The sequence below is a fragment of the Coloeus monedula genome (assembly GCF_965178545.1).
Source record: "Coloeus monedula genome assembly, chromosome: 3".
Lineage (NCBI taxonomy): Eukaryota > Metazoa > Chordata > Aves > Passeriformes > Corvidae > Coloeus > Coloeus monedula.
In genome coordinates, this window is record NC_138783.1 from 8,926,362 (window position 1) to 8,950,195 (window position 23,834).

At 37.6% G+C, this 23,834-nt stretch overlaps 1 protein-coding gene across 1 annotated transcript in view; it reads left to right on the forward strand.

The window, feature by feature from the left end:
- Positions 1-217: 217 nt before the first annotated feature.
- Positions 218-23,834, forward strand: part of ROBO1 (roundabout guidance receptor 1) — a gene marked incomplete at both ends in the record, with an annotated part of 493,955 nt that continues 470,338 nt past the window's right edge. Inside the window, one exon of the mRNA XM_082279020.1 lies at positions 218-326. Coding sequence (XP_082135146.1) covers positions 218-326 — 109 coding nt within the window. The remainder of the gene's footprint in view (positions 327-23,834) is intronic.

Here is a 23,834-nt window from a genome sequence, read left to right on the forward strand (position 1 = left end):
AACTCTTCTGCTTTTGCATTCCCTGGATAAAGGAAATAAGCAATGCAATGGAAATTTTTAATAAACATTTCTAGTAGGAATAGTATTTTACATCTCGCTCTGCCTCTGCTGAGTAAGTGCTGTTAGCTCCAATTGTTCATTACCAAGGAAAGTCTTCTCTAATTCATCTCTAGCAGTACTCCAGGTAGAGGTGATTTTTTTTTTTTTGTTACCTGGCATGGCTGTGCTGTCACTGCTGCTGCTGCTTGGGCTAATAGACATAACTGCTGCCGTGGACGTCGCACCTAGAATAAAAGCGGGGTCAAGGTGGAGAGGTGAAAAGAATCGTGAGTAACCCGGGCTTTTCCTTCTCTTCTTCTCAGCTCTCTATTTGGAGAAATGTGTTAGGCCTCATTTCGCTGTGTAATTCTTCCTCTCCGTGAGGTTGTTCTCTAATAGCAGCCTTAAGGCCATGTAATTTAAGTATTTAAATATGCATGTGGAAAGCACGGGCCACACCTTCAGTGTGCTCCACACATCTGCAGTACAGTCCTGTGTCTCACTGCAAGCTCTCCGATTAATCAGCCTGTGCTGATTAACTCCTCTCCTTCCAGGCACTTGGGAGATGTCCAGGCTGTACCTTTTCTATTTGTAGTCTTAGCATTTTGCATGCTATTTCAGATGTTAGCGTTGATAAAGGCAGCAAATCTCACAGGTCTGCAGTTTGTGTGAAAGAACCTTGTAACCCCAGTGATTATAGTAGATAATTTTATGGATATAAATGCATAACTGCACTTTAAAATCTGCAGATTTAGATAAGGGGATGTAAGGTAGAATTACAGCTTGTGAAGGGTTTATCAATGCTGCACTTAAAAAGAGAAAAGAGCATTTACTATTAGAAAAGGAAAGTAGATGAGTCATCATAATATTTGGGAGTGAGACTTCCTACTGCATACACAGCTGCTTGACTGAAATAACCAGATGATTATTTCTATTTAAAGGGCAACTCAGTTCTCGCTGACATTATTCCTTATTCCTGTCCAGCTATTTATAAACAAAAATGCCCATGATGGGCAGCATAATATTATCATTATGCCTGTAAATTTTTTGCTGTGGTTTTGTTTGGGGTTTGTTTGGGGTTTTTTTTAGAAACACTTAGATTACTAAAAAAAGAGAAGGAGTATTGAAAATGGAATGAAGGTTTTCTGTTTAATTCAGCTAAATGTGATGTGGTTGCTTGGAAAACCTATGTGATGAAAGTCCTTAAAATAACCAGAACTTGGAGGGGTGGCTGTCGGTATCCTTGGAATAAGTATTATTTTGTCAGTCCTGTTATCTGGAAGCTGATCTGCAGCTTGAGCAATATTTTTTTCCTAAAGTACAAACATACATATCAATAAATCTGCTGCTTCTCTCAGTCCCCTTATCAGTAGCATTAAGGAAAGACATGATGGACTCAGTGGAACTGAGAACTGCTTTGTCCAGTTACAGGTACTTTACATCTAAAGCACACACTGCCCAAACTACCAGGGCATGAATGTGTGCATAAGTGACACACAAAAAAAGCAGCCTACAGTTTATAAATATTTGAACATATGAACTAATTATGAATAAAAGAGCACTTTAATTTAACGGTCGTGGAAACTGAGGCACAACTGAAATATGTTGATTGAAATTTTTCAACAGTATGTTTCTGGCTCAGTAAAAAGGTCATCTAAAATTATCTGTGTGAGGTCTGTATCTTTTATGAAAAAAGCCAGTTCCCAGGGTAAAAATACTGCATATTCAGTTTTGATCAATTGGCTTTCAAATATTTGAAAATTTCCGATTCTGAGCAGTCGTTCTGATGTTTTCTCTATGAAGAATTGAAATAGATGGTGATATAGATATTAATGTCTCACAAAAGCATTAATAAAGTTAATCAGCTTGGGATAACATTTAGCCATGATAGGTAAATTATGGAAACATTCAGAAATTTAAGACCACCCCCTGTTTGGAAATTGTTTTGTAACTAATCAGTCACCTGTATTAGCTATTAGACCTTATTGATTCAAATTACTTGCTTTCTTCTCTCAGAACAGGGTGCTCTCAAGCCAGCACATTAGCACCTTGCTAATATTTGGTTAAAAGAAAAATAGGTTGCAAATTAGTTGTTATAGTGCCTTGATATTGTGTTACTTAAGTCCTTAGAGAGATCAGTTGTTGAACATGTTAAAAGTTATTAACCTGAATCAGCTCTCCTTGATTAAGATGTTTAGAGTAGACTTTAGTGTTTCTTTTATTTAAATTCTAGCAGCAGTCTCACTAAGAACAAGAGAGATTTTACAGGAATGCCACTCATTGTACACTATTTGTCTTTACTATTCATGATGTCAAAATTTCTCTAGTAGTGGGGTGCAGATATCATGCAGAGCTGGATACTCTGAGAAGTAGAGAGCCCATTTCTGAGAGAGAAAATGTTGTGTAATCATAGTTGATGGATTACTTGTTGATTGCTATTAATGCTGCATATTTGCCTCTTGGCTGACAAAGTACTTGAAGATGTTCTCTTGCTGGTTCATTTTTGCACATCATAGTTAAAATTCTAATGGAAAAATATTCTGAAAAGGCTTGTGATTGTTTCTATTTAATTGGGTTGCACTTAAATTCCATAATCAAAACCAAAAAAAGTATGACATTAAATGAAAGGGGATATTGCTGGTTTCTGCAAAAATTCAACAAATTTTCACTAAAGCATTCAGATGCAGCAGTTTAGCAATGTTTTAAAAGCATTCTGTATTTACAATATAGAGAGATTTTGAAATATTTTTGCTCCAAGCGGTCTTTTAGAAGACAGAATAACTTTGCAGTTCTTTAGGTTCTCTGTGATGCTTCTCCAAAAAAGATCATGGTGTATTAAGGGGCATAAGAAGTTTTCTAGAAAAACTGTCATGATCCAATTTTAGTCATTCTTCTCAAGGTCCAGCAAGGACTACAACAAAACTTCATTTTTTTGGCTGGCATTTGCTTTATCTGAGCTTACACCTCATCAGATGAAGTTTTGTTCTTTACTTTTCCATAGGGGATCTTGGGACTGAGAAATCTGTAGCCTGGTTCTGCTCCATTGCCGCTCAAATGAGTGAAGTCACAAGAATGGAAAGAAATTATGATTTCTGACAAGTAGAACTGCAACAAAAAATAGTGTAGAAGGAAAATAAGGGGATTTATTCCCATATGAATCTGTACTTTCCATTCTAACAGTGTTTGGGTAGGGTTGGGGACAAGGGGGAACAGCACATATCTTGGAGGCAATATTAAACTATTTGAATATATAAAAGATAACACTGCTTAATTGCTTATTCAGTGCATTAACATGTCTTCTGACATGTTGTTACTTTTTTTGTATTCACTTCATGTTTAAGAAATCCAACAATTATTGTTTGAATGCCTTTATGATTTACATGCCTATGATCATTGGAAATTATACAAAGAAATTTCATTGTTTGATACCAAAATGGCAATGTATTAAGACTGTCCTACTATCTCTCAGAAAACGGAATTACAGAGCAATACCTTGGTTATTATTAACTGCTATATACTGCATATAATGTTTACACTGAAGACTGTACAAGCATATTTTCTGACATTTATAACTTTGTATATTTTTGCCTGTACTATGTGTAATCTTCCTTTTTAGGAAAACTGAATCAAAATTTCTTAATCTGTGAATAAATTCTTTTTCATTTTATAGGGAAGAAAATCATAAATTTCTGGGCAGGTTTTGGATGTCATATGTAAGGGTCAGACTTTAAAGTTGTCACAGAGTGAACAGCTGCAGCAGATATGTGTCTTTCATATTTCTGGTAGAAACAGAGTTATGACATTTTTAGATTATACAAGGCATTAGAACTATTCTTTCTATTGTTCAATTCATTTTGCATTTCAGGCAAAGAACTTAGGATCAGCATAATTGGCTTATTTACTGTAGTTGGCACTAGAAATAACAAATACTGTTGTCATTGTTTAACCATTATTATTATTAGGAATGCCACGAATATATCACTGGTAAAGAAGAATGAAACCTGTTCTTGCTGATTCTTTGTCTGTTGAAATAGATATATATAGATGCATACATATGTACGTGTGGGCACATAAAGATCTACTTTACCCTGTTAAAAGCTTCAGCTATGTTCAGTGTTGGTGCTAAAAGCCTGTCAGCAGCATATCAGTCATTACTCAGTGAGTCTCAGTCCTGTGTTTCCCAGGTAGACAGAATATGCTGAAATTCTTAACTTTTTTTTTTGCTAAATGTGTCATACTGCTGTTCATTGATTGGTTGATAGGTTGTGAATTTCTTATGGTATTTGGTATTCATAATTTCTACCTGTTCTCTATGGAAAAAGCAACACGGTCCTAAAATTGTCATAAAGCAAAATCTAGCTGTTTCTTTCCAAGTTTCCTCAGACTCAGTGTGATTTAGACAAGTTGAAGTGTATTTGGATTAAATATTGCAAGTTATTCCATGGTTTATACTTAACTGTCAAATAAATATATCTTTCAAAAAGTTTTGGTAAAGCAGAAAAGGATTCCAACATGTGGCTTTACCTGTTTGGATCCTTTAAAACAAAAAGCAGATTTAACAGTAACGTTGCTGCCTCAAGTAAAAATGTGCTTGTAAAGAAAAGGGTCAAGCCAGTACTGAAACAGATTAGGAGGTCTCAGGTGACACTGCCCAGGGACATCACTGCCTGTGTGCCCATCTCTCCACGTGCCAGTGACCGCTGGGATTCCCAGACAAATACCTGCTGGAAGCACATCACCAACAGGAGATTAATTTCTCTGCCAAGATAAATTATCTTGATTTGATGAAAAAAATTGTAAGATATAGTGCTAAAAATAGGTGTTCTTTTAAGGAAACCATCAAGTTCCTTATCTTACAGAAGAGAGTAAAACATTTGTTCTTCTTGGACAGCTAGAGTGGTCTTTGATGTTCAAATTTGCTCTTTATTACAGTATTTAACCCTATCATGTACCAAATAATTTAACTGCGTGTTTGCATACTAATATTATCATTTTGCACTAGAGGCTTCTTTGGAAGCTTTAAACAGAACAGCAAATCAAAACCATTTAGTGATATTTGGTGTCAAAGTGTAACCAGGAAGGTTTAACCAGCCTTTCCTAACCTTGAGGCCACTTTCAAAGTCCTTTTTTTTTTCCTTTCAGGTAGTTGTATTTCTTACAAGAAATCTTGCTTCACACAACAGGGGAAAGTGTTTTATCACAGTCATTTTAATGTCAAGTAACTCAGTATCTAAAAAGAACTATGAACAAAAAAGATAGTTGCCCTTAGATACTGGAACCCTTTCTTCTCCTTAAGTAGATGTGGCTGATAAGAAACTTAAAGGAAAGGTGAAAATAGACATTAAGAAAAGAAGAATAGATATTTTTAACAGGAGAAAAAGAAGAGAGAATTGGAAGCAAACAAATAGGTGACAGTTAAATAGCTGAAGGCCAAAGGAAAGTAAAGAAAAGGGAAAAGAAAGATAAGAAGGAGAAAAGAAGAGAATCTGGAAGAGCATAAAACAAACTATTTCTGCAGTTAACATTTAACTAATTTGCAGTTTCTCATGCAAACTGCTTAGTCGGTGGTATTAACCTGAGTGTCCCACTTCCATCATACTGTCTGTAGCATCTGGGAAATGACCTCTTATGTAAAGAAATAAATTTATTTGGAACTTTAATTTATCTAAGTTATAAGGACAAAATGAACTATTTTATTTTAAAATTGCTTCAGTGAGATTTTATAGTTAAAACCGAAGTGGATGACATTGATTCATAAAAGCATAAAGATTTTGGAGTAATTAAAATTTGGAATATTTAGTGCCCCAGAACTTTTGACCTTTAATAAATTTGACTGGGATTGAATTGAATTTCAGTGTGCAGTGTAGCATATGACAGATAGGCAGTGAAGCTGCTCTGAGATTATATCTCTGTAAGACACTTCACAATTTCAAGAGGTCCCTTGAATGATTTTGAAGTTCTTACTTGAAGAGAAGAAAACATAATTTCTCCTCTTTAGTCTATTTTTGTGCAAAGTTATTTGATTATAAATTTTTAGAAACTTTATTTTTCGTTTCTTATTTCTGAATAACAGCAAAAAAGGTGTTCTTTTTATGATTTAGTTATGTTGAGAGATAATTGCCCATTTTCCTTTGTGGACCTTTCTGTACCATTTTTGAAAGCCAGCCTGTGTATGTTCTCCTTTAGACATATTTGCTGATAATTTACTTTAAATCACTTTGTAGTTGACTCATAAAATTTTATATGTATTTCCTACCACCTACAAGAGTAACTTTATCCTTTTTTATTCTTAACACTTTATTTTAGCTGTGATCTAAGGACAATGTAAGAGTTAACACAATTCTCTACATGAACTCTACTAAAATCCTCCAGACTGCATTCCTTTCTTTAGTCTTAACTTAGATAGTCAGGTTCACCGATAATTCATCTCTCTCTGGCTCTTTGCTTGGAGATATATGGAATCATGAGGTGCAAGTATTCAGAGAGGAACTTGAGGACCACCCAGTACCTAGATAAGCAGATTATGGTGCTCCAATTCTTGGCTTTCCTGCCAAGAGCACTATTATTAACTCCAAATATCTAAAGCCATGATTAAGAAGTCTTAAGAAACAGAAAAGAGAAGCTCCCTCTTTTTCCTCTTAGGGTAATCTTAAAGCCTTGTACTTGCACTCAGCACCTCCATTTTCAGGCTCTTTCCCAACTCACGCTGGATCGAAACAGTCACTGCTCACCTCCAGGGCCGAGAGCTGTAACTGGGACACCTTTTGTGTCCCACTGCTGATGAAAGCCCAGGAAGTGGCCTGCAATGGGAGTCACAGGTGCATTGCTTATGAGTAGGGGCCAAGTGTTTCAGAATCATGGCACTTTATCTATTTCCTTTTTTTCTTCAAGGGATGCTTTCCTTTTGATGGCGTGTCCTGTCTTCATGTGAATCTGGAATCTCACTGTTAGCCTACTTTCCCACATCAAGCAAAAGGAAAGGAGCCTCTTAATTGCTCCATACCCACCAAGGGAATAGCAACTGGAACTAGAGCAATGCTGTATTGTCTGGGCATGTACCTGGGAGTATCTTTATCCCTTCACCTCATGCATTAATTTCCCTTCTGCCTTTCCTTTGTGACCGCTTCTCTACCACACCATTTTCTGGTTCCCCAGCTGAGATTTTTTTAAGCTTTTTCAAGCTTTTCTAATCTATTGCATCTCTTCCAGTACCTTTTGTGAGTGTTGCCAACCCATGTGGCAGAGAGCCCTGGGTCAGCCAGCATTCCCATGAAAACAAGCAACCTGGTACTGCTGTGATGAAAGTTCTAGTCTATCCTTGGAATGCTACTTCCTGCCCCTTGAAGAACTGGGGTCTTGACTGTAACATCAGGGTTACTTTATGGGGTTCTCCAAAGTACCTGTAGAATTCCAGCAAGATGGAAACTTTTGGTTAGAGGTTGAGATATTGGAATATTTGGCTGCCACTGAAAAAATCAAGTTAGAACACGGTGGGAGGTTAGGTTTACTTGTTTTGGCTGAGAGAGAAGTTTATCCAAAATACAATTATTTCCTTATAATTTTGGGGTATTTTTTTACAAAAGTCTTGATTCCCATGTCATGACTTGACCATGAGTGGGTCTATGGGGAGTTATTTTGTTTACATGGATTCTGTAGATGATGATGGTTGCCAATACCTGTCTGAAAGCTTCAAGAGTGAGGCAGGCATCAGAATACATTGGCATCTTCTTGACAAAAAGTCCTTCCTTTTTGCTTATATCATTTATATAAGCATGTTCTTCCAGAAAACAAGTATAGATTTAGCTGCTAATTCTTTTTATTTTTATAGGTAACAAATATCCTTCTGATGTGCCACTTTGACATTCTTAAAAATGAACAGTTGCCTGATTCATCATGTCTTGCTTCAGGTCTGCCCTCCAGTGAAATTATTGCTTTATGATGACATGATGCTGGACTACTGATGTTATAAATGTGTCTCTGCTGTAACAGATGAAAGAAAAGAATTCTGTATGGCAATATAAGAATACTCATAGAACTATTTATTTTTATGTGAGGGATTAATGAAGATACCACAGTCAAGTCTAGATAATGTGTATGCATTTTTTTTAGAAACAGAACTCAGTGTCAGCCATGAGGTATTTCTGCATTGTAAAAGGATGCACATAGGAAAAATAGTGAAACAAAATAATAAACACAAAGCTTTCTCTATATAGAGTATCTCCAGGGTAATATGTACTTTGTCTTTCCTGGGCAATCTTTGGATTTTTGTGTTAGACTAAAAAATCACCAAATCAGACTCTTCCAAAAGTGGAGGTGGTTGATAATGTTGCATTTCTTTCTTTCACTATTCCAAAACTAGAGGAGAGCAAGCTCAAGGCAAACAACTTGGCACAAATACTGAAGAAGGGTTTATGACCTTAAGTTTATTTTCTAAATACTTGTTCAGTGGCCCCACCAGTGATGTGACTTGCTTGGTTTTCTGCAAACACCCATTTAAACTGGGGTCCTCCACAAACAATTAAGGAATGGCTGTTCTTTGTATAATTACCCATATTTGCATTCTTGTGAGTAATAAATGACAAGTATTTCAACTGTTCTCACTATATTTAAAAGTTTGCCATCCAAATAGGAACCAAAACCTGCAGTATGTGTCAGACACTGAAAATAGTTCATGCCTCAAACATTGATTTGAAGTTTTTCTCCTTATAAAGAAGCTACAACCAAAGAAGCTTCCCTGAAGAGGGGGACTTTGGACTGAAAGTCACACTGCTGATGAGATAAAGGGAAATGCATTGTTCAGTCATCTCAGGCTGAGGGAAAGGTGTGCATCCACAAAAGGCCAAAGCCACCAGCTGCAACTATCCCAGGCTGAGTTTGGGATGAGGGGAGAGCACAGCTCACAGAAGCCAGGTTTACACAGACTCTCCCTGAACCGAGGGGGGAGGAGGAGGTTTTGGGTGCGTGGTGCTACCTCTGGTGAGAGGCAATAAACACCCATCCTCCGTTACACAAACTGGCCCAGCTGTGGAACTCACAACCCCACAGGCCACATCCACAGGACTTCCACATGAGAGAGGCTTGGCCCCACAGGACTGCACGTGATGCAACAGATCCAGAGTCTGCTGTGAGAGACTGACCCCCCACCCCAGGGGGACATGGCCAGACATGCCCACCCAGCCTAAGCATATAAACCCATCCGATTCTGTGCTTTCTGGGGGGACCTTCACCACCAAGCACACCAGCTGGAGAGGATCAACGAATATCATTGGGATCCACAGAGTGGTGATATTTTCCTTATTCTGTCCCTGTCACTCTTTCTGTCCCCTGCCAACTATTTTCTACTTCTTTCTTTCTCTAATATTTGCCATCAAATAAAACCCATACTATTGTCACTGGCATATGGTCTCGTTTGCACCTTAATTCAGGCAGAGGCATTTCTAAGAACTTTAAAACTGGATCATAACAGTATGTTAGTTCAGTTTCATGCTAGTTGCATGCTATCTAAAGAAACTCTATATACAGATATGAATGAACATGGATTTTACAATACATATGCAGTCTCCAGACGTGTATTGTCTATGTTTACAAGCAATATATTTCTAAAAATATGGATTGCTTCTTAGATAATAAAGAGCACATGAGATCATTTATTTGCCATCACCAGTGTTACTTGGTACATTGTATGTCATTTCTGTGATGCAAACTGACTAAGGCAAAATGCTTTTTATCTTTTGTAACATGGCTTTTGCCCTGAAGAGTCTTTGGTGAGTCAGTGTCTTTTTTACTCAAGACTGAGTATCATATAAAATAAAAACAAAACCACATACTTGAGTGGAGATAGGCACTGAGCAGTCACAACATACTAAAAGTCTATATTTGAGTAATAAGTGTGAAAAATACTTGAAATACACAAATTAGATCCTGGGTATGCTGTCTAGTAAATCTTAGTGTGAAACATCTGCCTGTGATGACTTGAGCTGAAAACTGTAGCTGTTACAGATACATTTATTTGCTATTCTTTTACATGTGTTCAGAATCAATCAGTTTGCCACTGTCAATTATACTGCCTTTTATCAAGGGTTTTTTAAGTTTCAGCCTGCCCAATGGGCTGAATTGTCAAACTGGGAAGTTACCCCTGCGGAATGCTTCCTCTGACATATTGCAGTCCAGAAAACGGACCTGCTTTTCTTCCCTCCATTTTTATTTGCAATTTCTCCCTAACTTTGCTGAAAGGAGCTAGCTTGTGGAGGCTTCCCTCTCTATCTTGCCTTTGTCCCTACTCTCCCAAAACAAATCTTGACTCTCCTACAGGGCAGAGAAGTCCCTTCATGTTTTGGGGCTACTTGGGGTACGTTTGGCTGGTGCAGGTTGAGGTGATGTGGGGATTCTTTAGAGCCAGTGAGAAGGAATCGTCTCCTAACTGCTGACCCTTCTTTTTCTGTGTGAATTAGAGCTGAGGAGGCTTTGAGAATTTACCTAAATCCTTAGTTATGGAACCCTTTTTTCTCAGAGAGATTTCAGCAACAGAAACACAGCCCACTACAGAAAAAGTAGGGTATTTAATGAGAAACAGATGGGGCCTGTGTCTCGTTAATGGAGAAAGACTACTGTTTTGTGTAAAGAGAAACCAACACATAACATTAGGAATAAAAACAGAGTAGGTTACAGGACATTGTAATAAGATGTTAATTTTATGCTGCTTGTTTAAGATAGTCCTTAAAATGAGTTTTTAACTTACTCTGTCCGATATAGAGTGTCTGTGTATGTCTTCCTTAAAAAAAAACAAACCTCAAAACCAAAGAAACTAATAAATATATATTCCTATTCTTTTTGCTCTTTTTAGTTCTTTCAATAACATTTTACAAATATACTTTTTTTCTTTCTTCACACCAGTTGTCCCTTTCCAACAATATCCAAAGACAATATTTTTCTCACAATCAATTTCTGGTTGTTTTAACATATGTTGGTGTGATTTGTTAATGTTCAGGTACCAATAAAGATTTTTTTTTTCCATTTGTGTGTGTGTTCAGCAACATAAGAATTTACTACTTGTTTCATTGAAAATAAACTCTCACTGACTTAGGTTTTCTTTTTTCTTGAGATCACTGGGAATATAACAGTTTTACATGCCAGCTTCTGATGGGTTTATATCCAATATTTGATTTAAAAATCACATGGCCCTGAATAGCAGCGTTTGTTTTTTTTAGCAAAGCCTGCTTAGTTTCATATAACACTACGACATTAATGTCTTCTTTTTAATGACTGTAAACATTTTAGTTTGCATTTTATATGCAGCACCTTTAAGCTTTAATTGGACATCTGATAGTCTGTGTACATAAGCACCTCCCAGATAATGTGGAAATTGTAGACTGAGAAGCAATGATGCTATTGTGCTGGGGGATGCAGACTTGAGCCTGTTTGTCAGATTGTCTCCCAGGAGTGTCTGCTGTATTTCAGAAACCCTTTTCATATGAACTGTTAGAGAAATATGAAAATGATGAGGCAGGTGCCAAAGCAAATCTTTGACATGCATTATATCCCACTCAGATTAGAAAGTTCACACCTCTTAAAATATTAAATATTAAAGTCTCGAACTGGGAGTCAGGTAAGGTTAGATCTGTGAATTTTGATGTATGTTCAATATATCATCATATTGTGTAAAGTATTGTCTATCATTCTGCTGCTGTAGACGTCTTGGTCTATACCATATTTACTTTTGAGGGATTCATCCTGTATCTAGAAAACAGCAAAAGCAACTGATTTGTTTCCTGACATATTCTTTGAGAAGTTTTCCCTCTTTCTTTCTGCAGCTGCAGCACCTTCTGCTCTGTGAAAATGTGTTCCATCAGAATGAACCAATTTTCCTTTTCTAACTCATTGTCACTACTTAATTTAACTATGGGAATCATCAATGGTCACCTAACAGTACTTCCTTGAAGGGCAATTTGAAGAGTTAGTTCATCCTGGGATTCAGCCTCCTTTTGCGATAGTATTTTATCAAAAGCATTTTGTTTCTGAAGTAGCTCCAGCCCAGGAAATATAATATAGCAACCTCACAGGAACTGTAGTGTCTAAAGACATTAATTGATCCATTTTCTTCATGTCCATGCCAGGTGCTATAAATAGGTCTGTGTTTGTTGTCTTTACTTCATGGATTAATTCAATGATAGACAAAACATGTGTGAGAATTTGCAAAAGCCACACAGAAAATTAGTAGCCTTACAGATTCTTGTCATGAGATTCTTGCTCATGAGAACATGGTGTTGCTAAAAAAAATGATGAATTGATATGTCAGTGTAGAGTGCAAAGTCTATATATGGGTATCCCTTGTACGCGTTCTTGGCTCTCGATGTATTTTATGACGATTACTGACAGCGTTGCCATATGTTATGAGCAGCTAGGGAAATAGGGGCAATCCATAAATATCTGGGCATATGTGGGCTTTTGAGGACATTGCAGCAGAGGTAGAAAGCAAATGTAACTCTGGATTAGCTCAAGCACTTCTTTATTGATAAAACTTCTTTAACACAGTTTCTGGTGATAGTTCTACGTAATTGTGTGTATGTACAGCAGCATGTTGTCTCCTACTGTGCAAGAATGCTTTTCAGTACCTAGTTCTTCTCACTATGATAGCAACTCATGAGGAACAGATAAGCAAGAAAATAAAAATTTAAGTTATAATTTCAGGACTTAAACAGCTTTGCAAAACTACAGCAACTTTTTCACAGTGGAGAAAAATGTGTTTTCTCTTGGTTACAGAAGACTCAAATGATTTAACATTTTGTTTGGAGTCCAAGAGACCAGATGTATAAGTCAATTAAGGTAGTAACTAAATAAGGGTGGTGTTTCTGTAAAGGCTGATTTTAGCCTCACTATCCAAAGCTTCTCAGCAGAGAGTTTCCGCTGCAGGAGCCAGTAAGGGGAGCCCAGGGAAATTAAGCTCATTAGGGTAAAATTTGCCTTTGGACCACTCAACGTGTAACGACATTTATTTACATCATATCTCTTCTATGGGCCTGGGGTCCTCAATGAAACAGAAAATGTCCCAAGAGCCAAGAATGTATCTAGGAATACATAAATCCAAAGCAGCCAGGAAAAGGGTTCTCAGACACAGAGAAAATATGCAATAAAGAGTGTTTCTTAGGGAACTGAATGCTTACAGTCAGATCAATCTCACTGACATGTGACCTTGAAGAATGCAGTTACACAATAGCATACTGAAACCACCTTAGAAATTCTGAGTCTCCGTGCTCTTATAAAAAGTCCTGGTTTGCATTTAAGTGATATTACTCACTAAGCAAGAATAAGGTATTACCAAACAATACATCAGGCTTAAGATTACACACAGCATTCTCCGTCACTTATATAGAGAACTAAATGTTTTAAAAAGCAGATTCTGATGGTAAGTAGTCTGCCAAGTAGAACCTGCTCAATAGTTGAGTAATTAATTACCAAAAGGAATTAATTCTTTTGTGATAGAGCTGGAAAAACTAATTTATAGTACTTGTGAAGCATGCACGGCAGCATATATGTCTCTCTCATATACCAGAAACATTTACTCAGTACTTGGATAATTGCTACTTTCTCTAGAGAAAAGTCATAAGCTATAAACTCAGTAGGACAAAATGAGGCTCTGGAATAAAAAGCAGCAGAAAGCAGCTTCTCATTAGTTGGTTAGAGAAGATCTGAATATGTATGTTTCCAAACATGTAAGTGTTAGGATTAAATCTCTCCAGTTTAGCAGGAGTTAGAAAAATATAAATAAAGTATTAATACATCAGCATGAAATTTTAAGATGTGGTATCAGATGTGGCATGTTCATCTGTCTGCTTTTATCAGCAGCTTTCATACTATATTTGGGTTTTTTTGGTATTATTTTCAACTGAGATTCAGCAGAGAAGTGTTAAAGCTGCTTTAAGCAATAGCTTGTTAAAACGCCTTTGGTTCTACTTAGCAAAAAACACCTCCTTAACCTCTCCAGTTTAGCCAGTCTGAGCCCAGCTTTGCCTGACGTGACCCTTAATTCTACCATTTCCTTAGAGTGAAATGTTATAGGTAGTCACTTGAGAGTTTTGATCTTGAAGACAAGTAGAGCCCAAGAGCCCAAATCCCTTATATGTATACACACAGCACCAGCCTAGCAGTGTGTTCCTGATTATTTGTTGAGCTCTTGGAAAATATGTTGTATTCTTACAGGTATGGTATTTTAAATCCAAATGTCAGTGCCTTGCAGCTGAGTTACACCTTTTTCAGAAGGTTAGCATTTGTAGCAAAACTATGAATTACTAAAGAGCACAATGAAGCTGCCAAGTACATTGAATTTGATTTCATGTTCAGATACTCAAAATGCTACAAATGTAATTGTTGATGAGCACTCTCAGAAAATGCCAGAATTCAGATTAAATTCCAGCATTTGGTTTATATTTGCATTATCCAACTGCCTTTGATCATACAACTCTTTTTCTGCTCTGTGAATATTCATAAAGACATGTTCAAGCTCTTTGCTTGACACTGTGTGTAACTACAGTACTTCAGCACAGCAGTTATAGACACAGTCTGCAGTCCTGAAGAGGGGGAATATTCATAAAATAAGTTTTAATTAGATTTCTTTTTAAATGTACTCTTTTCTCAACCCTTTTTGTCAGTTTAAATGCCTGAAAAAAATCTCTGTGGCTCGTTCTATATAATTTCTGTGCTTTTTAAAAACTTTTTCAAACTTTTTGCACTTCTTCAATCCTTTCTCACCTTGTGCTCCAGCATCTGAAAGAAGCCTAAGGTAACTCAAGTGGTTTTACCCATTCAGAAAAACGCAAATACCTAATATTAACAGTTCACTTGTGCAGCCAAATTATCCCTGCACCCTCACACAGCACATTCTTCGGATATAATTTCCAAGTTCAGAGAAAGAATCACAGTTTCATAGAATAATAGAAATATTTAGGTTGGAAAGGACCCTGAAGATCATTGAGTCTAACTGTATTTTTTGTATTTAGTGGACAATTTCCATATTTTCAAACAGTAACAGAACCAGTAGCTTCCAGAGCTGGGTGGACACAAGTATTTGCTGAAATATATGGCCATGGGAGATTTTATCTTCCAGCCTACACCTGCTCCAGTTATTCAAAGGAAACATACTTGTGTGGTTACTAGCACAGAAAAATAGTTCTTTCATTCAAAAGGAATAAAGCCATTTTGGCTTAATTAAAACTACTCACTTTCATGTGGGATGGCATCATGGTAAAATATCAAGATCTCGGTGGTGAAAGTTCTAAAAAAGTTATTCGTTCTTGGCAAAAAAAAAAAAAAAAAGGCACTAAAAGGGAGCAGTTGTTCAATTTTGCCAGGCTGCAACTTTGGTTCTTATCAATAGTACTCATACATTTCTGACAACTAACAAATTCATTTAAGAGTTAGAAAGTGCAGAGATGAGACTGAAAGGAGTTAAGAACTATTTAAAGAATATTTGCTAATGACTGTAAGATTGTTGAGATAATGTGTTATAGAATAGAAAGGCACTTTTATTTCAATGAAATACTTTGATTACTGTGAGAAAGTTTGTTTTTATTTTTGTCCGCAGCCTCAGTAGCTTAAGTTTATAGTAAAATGCACATATAAAAGTCAAAATAATTTTTAAATCTCAAACAGCAAGCAAGAAAACATTTTGTCTAGGACCTTAGCCATTCCAGCTACATAACTGTCAGCTGTAATTGTTATTCTGGTGAGCTGAAATCAACTTACAGGTGCACAGAAAGTTTTCTTAATTTGCCAAAAAGTGTGTGCAAAGGTTATAAGTCTGAATTTCAGAAGGATGATCAAAATGTAGAAAAGCCCCATTTGTGCACGAATTCTTTATAATGTTGTTATTCATGTGCAGTATAAAGTTACACTGTAAGTCTCACTTTGTACAGAATACTTACTTAGACAGCTGCATTTTAACATCTGAGAGAAAAAGCCTTCCAGGTTCCTGGTGCAGGAAACAGCTCACTGTGTTCCCATCTCATGGCAATGCCAGTAGTATATTTAATAGGATGAGTATCAGAAGGTACTGATCTTAAACCAGGAATTGCCCTTTTTAAACGTGTTGTTTATGCAACAGGATTCATATGACCATCAAACCACAAAGAGAGGTGATGGGGAAAGGAATGGTTCAGGAATTTTCAGACTTTGGGGTAGTCAGCTGTCTATAAGGGTTCTGGGTTCTAAATGAGTGGAGAGTTTGTGCACACTTTATGAATGAGAATGAAAGATTGCTGTTAAAGTGGCCAAGTGTTTTGATTCACAGTTGTGAATTATCTCCAGTCCATCTATGGAGAGAAATAAGTGTAAGAATACTCTCAGTCTGAAGTAATAAACCCCTACTTGTCACATTCAAGACTTGCATCTGATTTCAATAACTATAATATATATCATCACAGATCTTTAAATTACTTTTACTGTCAAGAGTTCGACAGGCAAATGTGTTGTCAGGTGCCATTTAAAGTAAGGAGAGTGGCTGTCTATCAGAAACATAACCATTTCTGGGCTAAGGCTGCTGCATAAGAGATGACAAATGGCACAGTAGATGAAGTGTACTCCAAGCTACAGAGAAAAAAGAGGCCCCTTCCTCAGCTGGCAGGAATAAATTTAATGATGAGATTGATTTATACCAGTTGTGGAGCTGTCTCACTGTGAGAGAAGAGTGGCAGTAGAGACAACAGCTCATCAGTAGCCTGATCTTGCAGAATTGAACACTTTAGAATGATGTAGGATTTGAAGGTAAGTGTTACAGAACTGTTTGGTAAAACAGAGGGATATCTTACTTTTCTTATGAAAATACTATGTGTTTATTTTTGGCTTGATGGCTTTCACTAATAATTTTCCAGTCTGGGATTGGTTTGGTTTTGGGCTTTTTTTTAAAAATACTGTAGCCCTAGTGGTGATGATTAGTTGGTGGATATTTGTCATCCAGTCTGGAGATTACTGCTGAACTGCACTGGGAAACAGATGAAATAATCTGAGAAGGAGGAAATCTTAGTGTGTGGCCCCTTGCAGGGACAGGGAGATGAAAACAGTGAAGTGGGAACAGGTTGCCCAGGTAGCTTTTTCTGAGGAAATAATTGCATTGTTTTAGCCTTGAGTTAGTAGTTTAAATTGCCTGGGTAGACAAAGCTAAAATACCTTTTTCTTTTATTCATTGTTGGTCTTTAATATTTTTCTCTGTGTTGTTCAAACATCTGTGGTTAAAGCTTACTTTGTGGACTGGTTTTCGTTGGTTGGCTGGCTGTTTTGGGGGTTTTTTACTGCTATCTTACTTTAGTTGCAGGGCTCTAGGTGTGGTGAGGCTTAACAGAGCTCATGGCATATATCGAGTTCTGATCTTGTCAATCTAGAGCCAAAACTTTTGTTGTTACTGAGCGCAGAATATCAAAGTGAGCCTTTACAAAGCTTTCTCCACTGAGCTTTATGAAAGTAGTATCTAACAGACTTTCAGTCTTCTTGATCTCACTGAAGTGATTAAGGTAGCTGAAAAGCAAAACACCCCTTTTGATTACAAGAGATTGAGGTGCCACTTGATGGTTTTAACATTTAAAAGATAAAACTGGGGCCCTCTCATCTAAGTAAGTTATATACCATTCAGCGAAGAGCAGTCAAAGTTGTATCTTGCCTTTAATCTTTAGGTGGGTAAATCATAATTGCATTTAACTTCATTGTCTGTAGTGTCTTCCTGATAATTTTTGCATGCTACATAAATGCTACAAATAGTTATGCTAAAAGTTCTTAAAGGATAATGCACGGTGTATTAGGTTGCTCATATTGGGAAGCTATGGGAACAGCAATCCTCGCTGTACTGGAAAATCCTCTATTTTCCTTCCTACGAAAACATTTATAAAAGTTCAAGGGGTGGTTTCACAAAACTGCTGCTTTTCCAGGTTTGCTATTTTCCAGCTGAAGGCAGCATGTTTGCAGGTAATTGGTTTGGGTGTGAAATGTTACATAAAGATATCTACGGATCTCTTTAACAATTACCTCTTCTAACAACAATTTAGGATTACTTGCTGGTGTATTCTATTTTGTTTTCTTTACTTTGTTTTTCATGTCAAGATCTGCTGTCTCAAAAAGCATCTCCAAGTAGTCATCAGAGTTTTGTGAAGCATGAGATTGACCCTCCTACTTCTGAGGGGCACTTACTCATGACTAAGCCTTCATCCTTCCTCGCTTTCTGCTTGTGATGATACTGAATCCTCTGCAGTCTTATGTTTGGAATCTAGGTGTTTCTGCAAGGTGTGTGGCACAATTACCACCTGGCTTACTGGTATTTTTTTTTTGTTTTGGTTTTGTTTTGTGGTTGTTTTTTTTCTTAGTGCTGTAGTAGTCTCTTTGCATGCAATGATGGCTCTGCATTGCATGTGTTTAACTAAGGGTTTGGGCACTGGAATTCAAATTTACAGCTCTTAAATTATATTTCTTACTATCTTGCAAAGCAAATTACAGTATTCCTACAGGGAACAGTGCCCTTTAATTCTGACATATCTTAAACACTGTCAGAACCTCTTCCCTGGCTACCTTTAAGTCTCTACCTTTAACAACATTCTGTGTTAAGTACTCACGCTTATGAGAAGTCTTTACTGAACCTGAGTATTTGGTGGTCTTGCTCTCCAGCATTAGCTCACCTGTGGGAGCACAGGTTCCTTGGTTTAAAGAAAATAAAGTTAGACTTGTTACTCATAACACTAGGAAATATCTCTAGTCTTGCCTCAAGTAAAAGGGGGTGATGAGTGCTGTTTACATCTTCTGCATCATGGTGGTTGCTTTAAGGTCACTTTTGTTGCTTTGTCTTTTTATCCCATTAGCAATGTAATTAACTCTCTTGAAGAGCTTCATCTGGTTCAGGGAGGGTGTCTCCTTCCCCTGATGATAATGGTCGGCAGCACTTACCTTGTTTTCCATTTGAAAGCATCCCTATTGGAAGCAGTCTGTGAAAGACCTCTATGCAAATCACCTGTTTAAAGATCTCTTAGCTCAGGCAAACCAGCTCTAGGAAGCTGTAAATCAAACATCAAGACCCAGATCTCTGTTGCAGCATGAATATTACTAAGTTTTTAAGTTAGTTTTGTGGAACCTGAAACTAAAGAGACCAGGTATTTCTGCAGCAGATAGCATCACTGAGCTGTTCAAAGGGGAAATTGAGAGCTGTGGAGATATGGCTGCTGTGGAGGTAGATAAGGACAGTATGAGGACATACTTGAGACTTGGTTTTAATGAGGGAAATACAGCAAAGGAAGTTGCTAGGTGATTGTGGCTTTTAATCCACTTGGAAAAGTAGGCCAGGCTATCCTGAGATGTTACCTATTTTATGGCTAGGGTGAAAGTATGTGAAATAGTACCTGAAATCTTTGGACATGCTTTAAGAAATGCAGTGCAGTTCAACTATAACAATACTGAGCTTAATTGCCATTTTATTTGAGCAGGATTCACAGTTAAATTCTATCTATAGCTGCTGCAGAACCTGTTAAGAGAAAAAGACAGCACTTTTTAAGGTAACATGATCTTTTGATGCTGCAGCTTTCTTTCACAAGACTTGATTTTTCTTTCCCTAATGCTGAATGCCAAGTGAATTCTTTGGGTGTTAAAGACTCTTTCCGTTGAGCTGTGATGAAGAGCAAGATCTCTGGTTCCTCAGTGCTCCCCTTGCACTGTCTGGTTGGTATGAGCAGTGGAAATGAAGGGTTGGGGTAGGAATGTAGGCTTGGAGGATTGTGCTTCATCTCGCCCTTTCAGTCGCTCTGGCTAAGATTCGTGGGTACAAGACAGGTCTGGGACACATGGTCAGGGAGCTGATCCTTGTTGGGAACTCATTTGAGCAAGGAGCTGAATGTAAGCTTTTGCATCCTGTGAGCATGAGTGTTGCATTCTTGCAGCTGTAACATAGGGGCTATTTTCTGGGAAACTGGAATAAGTCATTCATACAATAATCTTTGAAGATTTAGGTTTTAGCTGTGATACAAATAAATTATCCATTTCCTTATGCCTGGATTATAACAATAAGAATGTAATGAAGATATCAAGACAGCTTCAGCTAGGCTATAGGTCTTCTTCTGCAATACATCTCTATTTTCAGCAGCTCACTGTTTCCTCTGTGATTAAACTTGACTTCAAGTGAAGCTGCAATGCTGGCAAGCACTGGAAAGCTGTGGAAGTTGGGCTCCCTGCTCCTTAATGTTATTGCAGAAAACCAACCACTGGAACATGAGCTCACCACACAAAATTTCTCAGTTTTCCTTTTGTCTTTTCCAGACAGCTGAGTAATTGCCTGCACTCTTAGGTGTAGAGCCTTGTGAATGATTGTCTTGTTACTTGCCTGACAGATGCTAAACCTGCTATAAATTAAGTTGTCTACTTGTTTTATCAGGCGAGTGGGGTGCATTAGTCAATATTTGAGCTAACTGAGAAATAGGGAGAATGATGTGGAATGTTCACTGGAACATGATCCAAAACCTTGGTCCTGCAAGTCTTCAGGGACATGGTTGGTATTGATTGGGTTTTATTTGCCCCTGATGATTTTGAGTGAAAGTAGATGCAGCTCAAGCAGTAAAATCATCCCAGATTTCTCTCTGTCATTGCTTGCTAGATGGGAAGCCAAAGGAGCACCATGAAGGAGCTGCCTTTTTGCAGGTTCCAGCTCTGCTCTTTGCTGACTCGAGGCGGGTTATAGTGCAGAGCTGCTGGCTAAGTTTGGGGACACTGGGTCAATGTACTGTTCTCTGTTAGCATGGCAGGTATTTTCTTGCATGCATGAGCCTGTCTCCTTGGCTTTGATAACATCATTGAACAGCCATGGGAGTTCCTAATCAGAGCAGAGGCTGGATGCATCTGAATTGATGGTTTTTGACTTGCTCTTTGAAGTCTTCAAGTTACAAAACTAAAACCACTGACTAAATGCTGTGAAACTTTCTTTTACATTAATATTAGGGAGTTGAGGACTTAATATATTTGAATCACAACTATAATGTCCTGTTTGTCTACCAAACAGTTGCATTCTGCAGAAGGCAGTGGTTAGACTTCATCAGGAAACTATTTTTGTACATTGGCTGTTTCCTCGAGTATGTTGATTTTTGCCAAGCGCGTCATTATCCTTTCCACAACAGAACCTTCTGGAAAGGAGCAAAAGCTTCAGGGGGGGAAAGGGAGGGCGAGCTTTTGTCATTTTAAATTTCTCACAGATAGCTCAGGGTAGCAAAACAATTAATGTTTCATTATTACCACAATAGATTAAAACATCTGCAATAAATAATGCTGATGGTTATTTGTGATGGCATGAAGTATTGTTTTTGTTCTCTTTTATAAAATTACAGCTCATTAACTGTCATAAAGCAAAGATACCATAAATAAAACAACTAGTAGTGTTTCATTTCCCAGAAATGTGAAAGCCTGCTGTTTGAGAACTTTGAAAAGTTTGTTTTCACAGCTGGAACAGTCAAGTATTGGAATATATTGGGGTCTGTCACTTTTGTGACCAGAGAAATTGTGAAAATTTGGACAATTTTTTGTCCTCTTGACAAAGTTAATACTGCTCTTATTTTCCATCTAATCATGAAGCGTTTTTTATTTAAGCCACAGGGCACCTGTATTGACCAGCAAGTCTGCATGTGTACATATATATATTTAAATACAGAAGAAATTATAGAGGAGTTATTTCCAAAATAATAATCAGAAAACTTAGTCTAACTTTCTCTAGGCTACAAACAACAGAGTAGTTGCCCAGATATCCCCATGCTGAACCCCATAACTCGTGTTTATAGTGATGTTTTAGGAAAAGGCCTAATCTTAAATGCTACTTGTTTATAATGATCCAATCGGTCCTTCATCAGAGATCACCTCATCTCACCTGAGATCACAGCAGGTTTATGTGCTCTCAGCTTTCAAGCTGTGAGAATAGGGTTGCAGAGGCTCACTTACCTCACAGGTGTGCAATGATATAACTTTCAGATTTGTTTCCAATTTATTTGCCATAGGCAGGCTTCTACAGGAAAACAAGTCTGTTTGAAAAGTGGGATGATTGGAAACATACCTCATTGTCTCAAGTTTTGAATGATATTTCAAATTTCCAGACCCAGATTTTCTCCTGTTCAGCTTGGGATTTCTGACAGATACAATCATGTGGTAGTCACTGGCCAGGACATGAGCCACATTCGTGCTGGAGCTGTGGACTGCACACATGCTGTGTCTTGTTGTGGGACACTTCAGCCCACAGCTGTGCTCTGCACAATAGAAAATCCTCCTCTGGATTTAACATTTCTCTGCATTAGGGCTAAATTTGTATTTTGGCTACGGCAGTCTGTATTTTGAAACACTCTTTGTTCCTGAGGCAATTTAGGATTAGATTAAAAAAACTTGTCTGGCAGTCGAAGACAAAGTGCTCAGTTGCCTGCACAGTGCAATCCTCCAGTCCAAGGTCCAGAAGACATCAGGTGACAACCAGGGCTTGTGTTGGGTTTTTAATTTTGGGGTTTTGGCAGGGTAGAGCATGGTGAGAAAGAGGAGATTTTTAAATTACTATTTATTTATTTAATGCCTGAAAGTATATTCTTCTGCTGCCAGAAGCAGTTGCACTGTAGAATTCCATTCCAAAGGAGAGTTTGGAGGCTGGAAACTAGCAGGAGCCCAAACAAGTTCTGAAAATAATATCTTTAGGACTGCACAGAAGGAAGGAAAGAAACAAAGCCCTGAGAACATTTAATAAAATATTACTCTGGCGAAGTAAGTACCTCTAGAGCTTATCGCCATGTATGGATACTGATAGTTATGGGGGAGTTTCAGTTCTGTATTGAAGTGCAGAAAGTTTCCTGGACATCTGCCTGAAAAGAGGGTACTTGTCTCTTTGATCTGATTTACTGGCCAGTCCTCATTTTAATATTTACTCACCTTTTTTTGAGACCATGCCAATACAAAAAGATTTTCTAAATTAATTTGGCGTTAAATCCATCTTACTGCTAAGGTGCTCATATGGGACTGGGAAGCTATATTCTTTTTTCTTGATAAATAATAAGCCCAAAGTGCCCTAAAGAATGAGGAAGCCCAATTGATAGATGCAGACTGTCTGTACTCACTTCTGCTAATGATGGTGATAATCCCTAGAAGAAGTTATAATTCAGGATGAGCTGTGGGAATATTGACCCCCTTTTTCCTTCCTCTGGGGTACTTCTTTGATTTATGGAAGTGTGGGAAAACCCGTCTTATGTGCTTTTAAAAGTGAGGTTGAATTCCAGCTTCTGCCATCTAAGCAGAACTGAGACCACACTATTGGTGACATTAAGCTTGGTAGGGTTTTCTTCTGATTTTTTTGGATAAATTAGTAGTATGGCCTATCCTTTCTATGGCTTGGGTTTAAAATGCATTTCTGGATGAGGGGTTCAATGCAGCTTTCAGAAAGAAAAGATGGCAGTATGCTTTGAAGTAGGTGAATTGACTAAATATTTCACCTTTAAATTTTAGGGAGTAAAGGCTGGAATAACAGATGGTGGTCTATATTTTCAGCAACACACAGCTATGTTTCTGAAAAATGTAGTCTATTATATGAAGAAATGCATGTGGGGAATCACAAAGGAGGGTGTAACTTTTGGAGGGTTTGTGTGTAGGGATTTTTATCCTCCTTGCTCCTTTGAAATAGTTGACTTCTTTCAGACTTGGGCACAAATTCCGACTGTACTGACCACATCTACCAGCTGTCAATACACACAAAGAGACAGTAAAAGCACAATACACAGGAAAAAAAAAATCTGTGTGTTGGAAATACAAGCTGCTCCAAGTGAATGTTT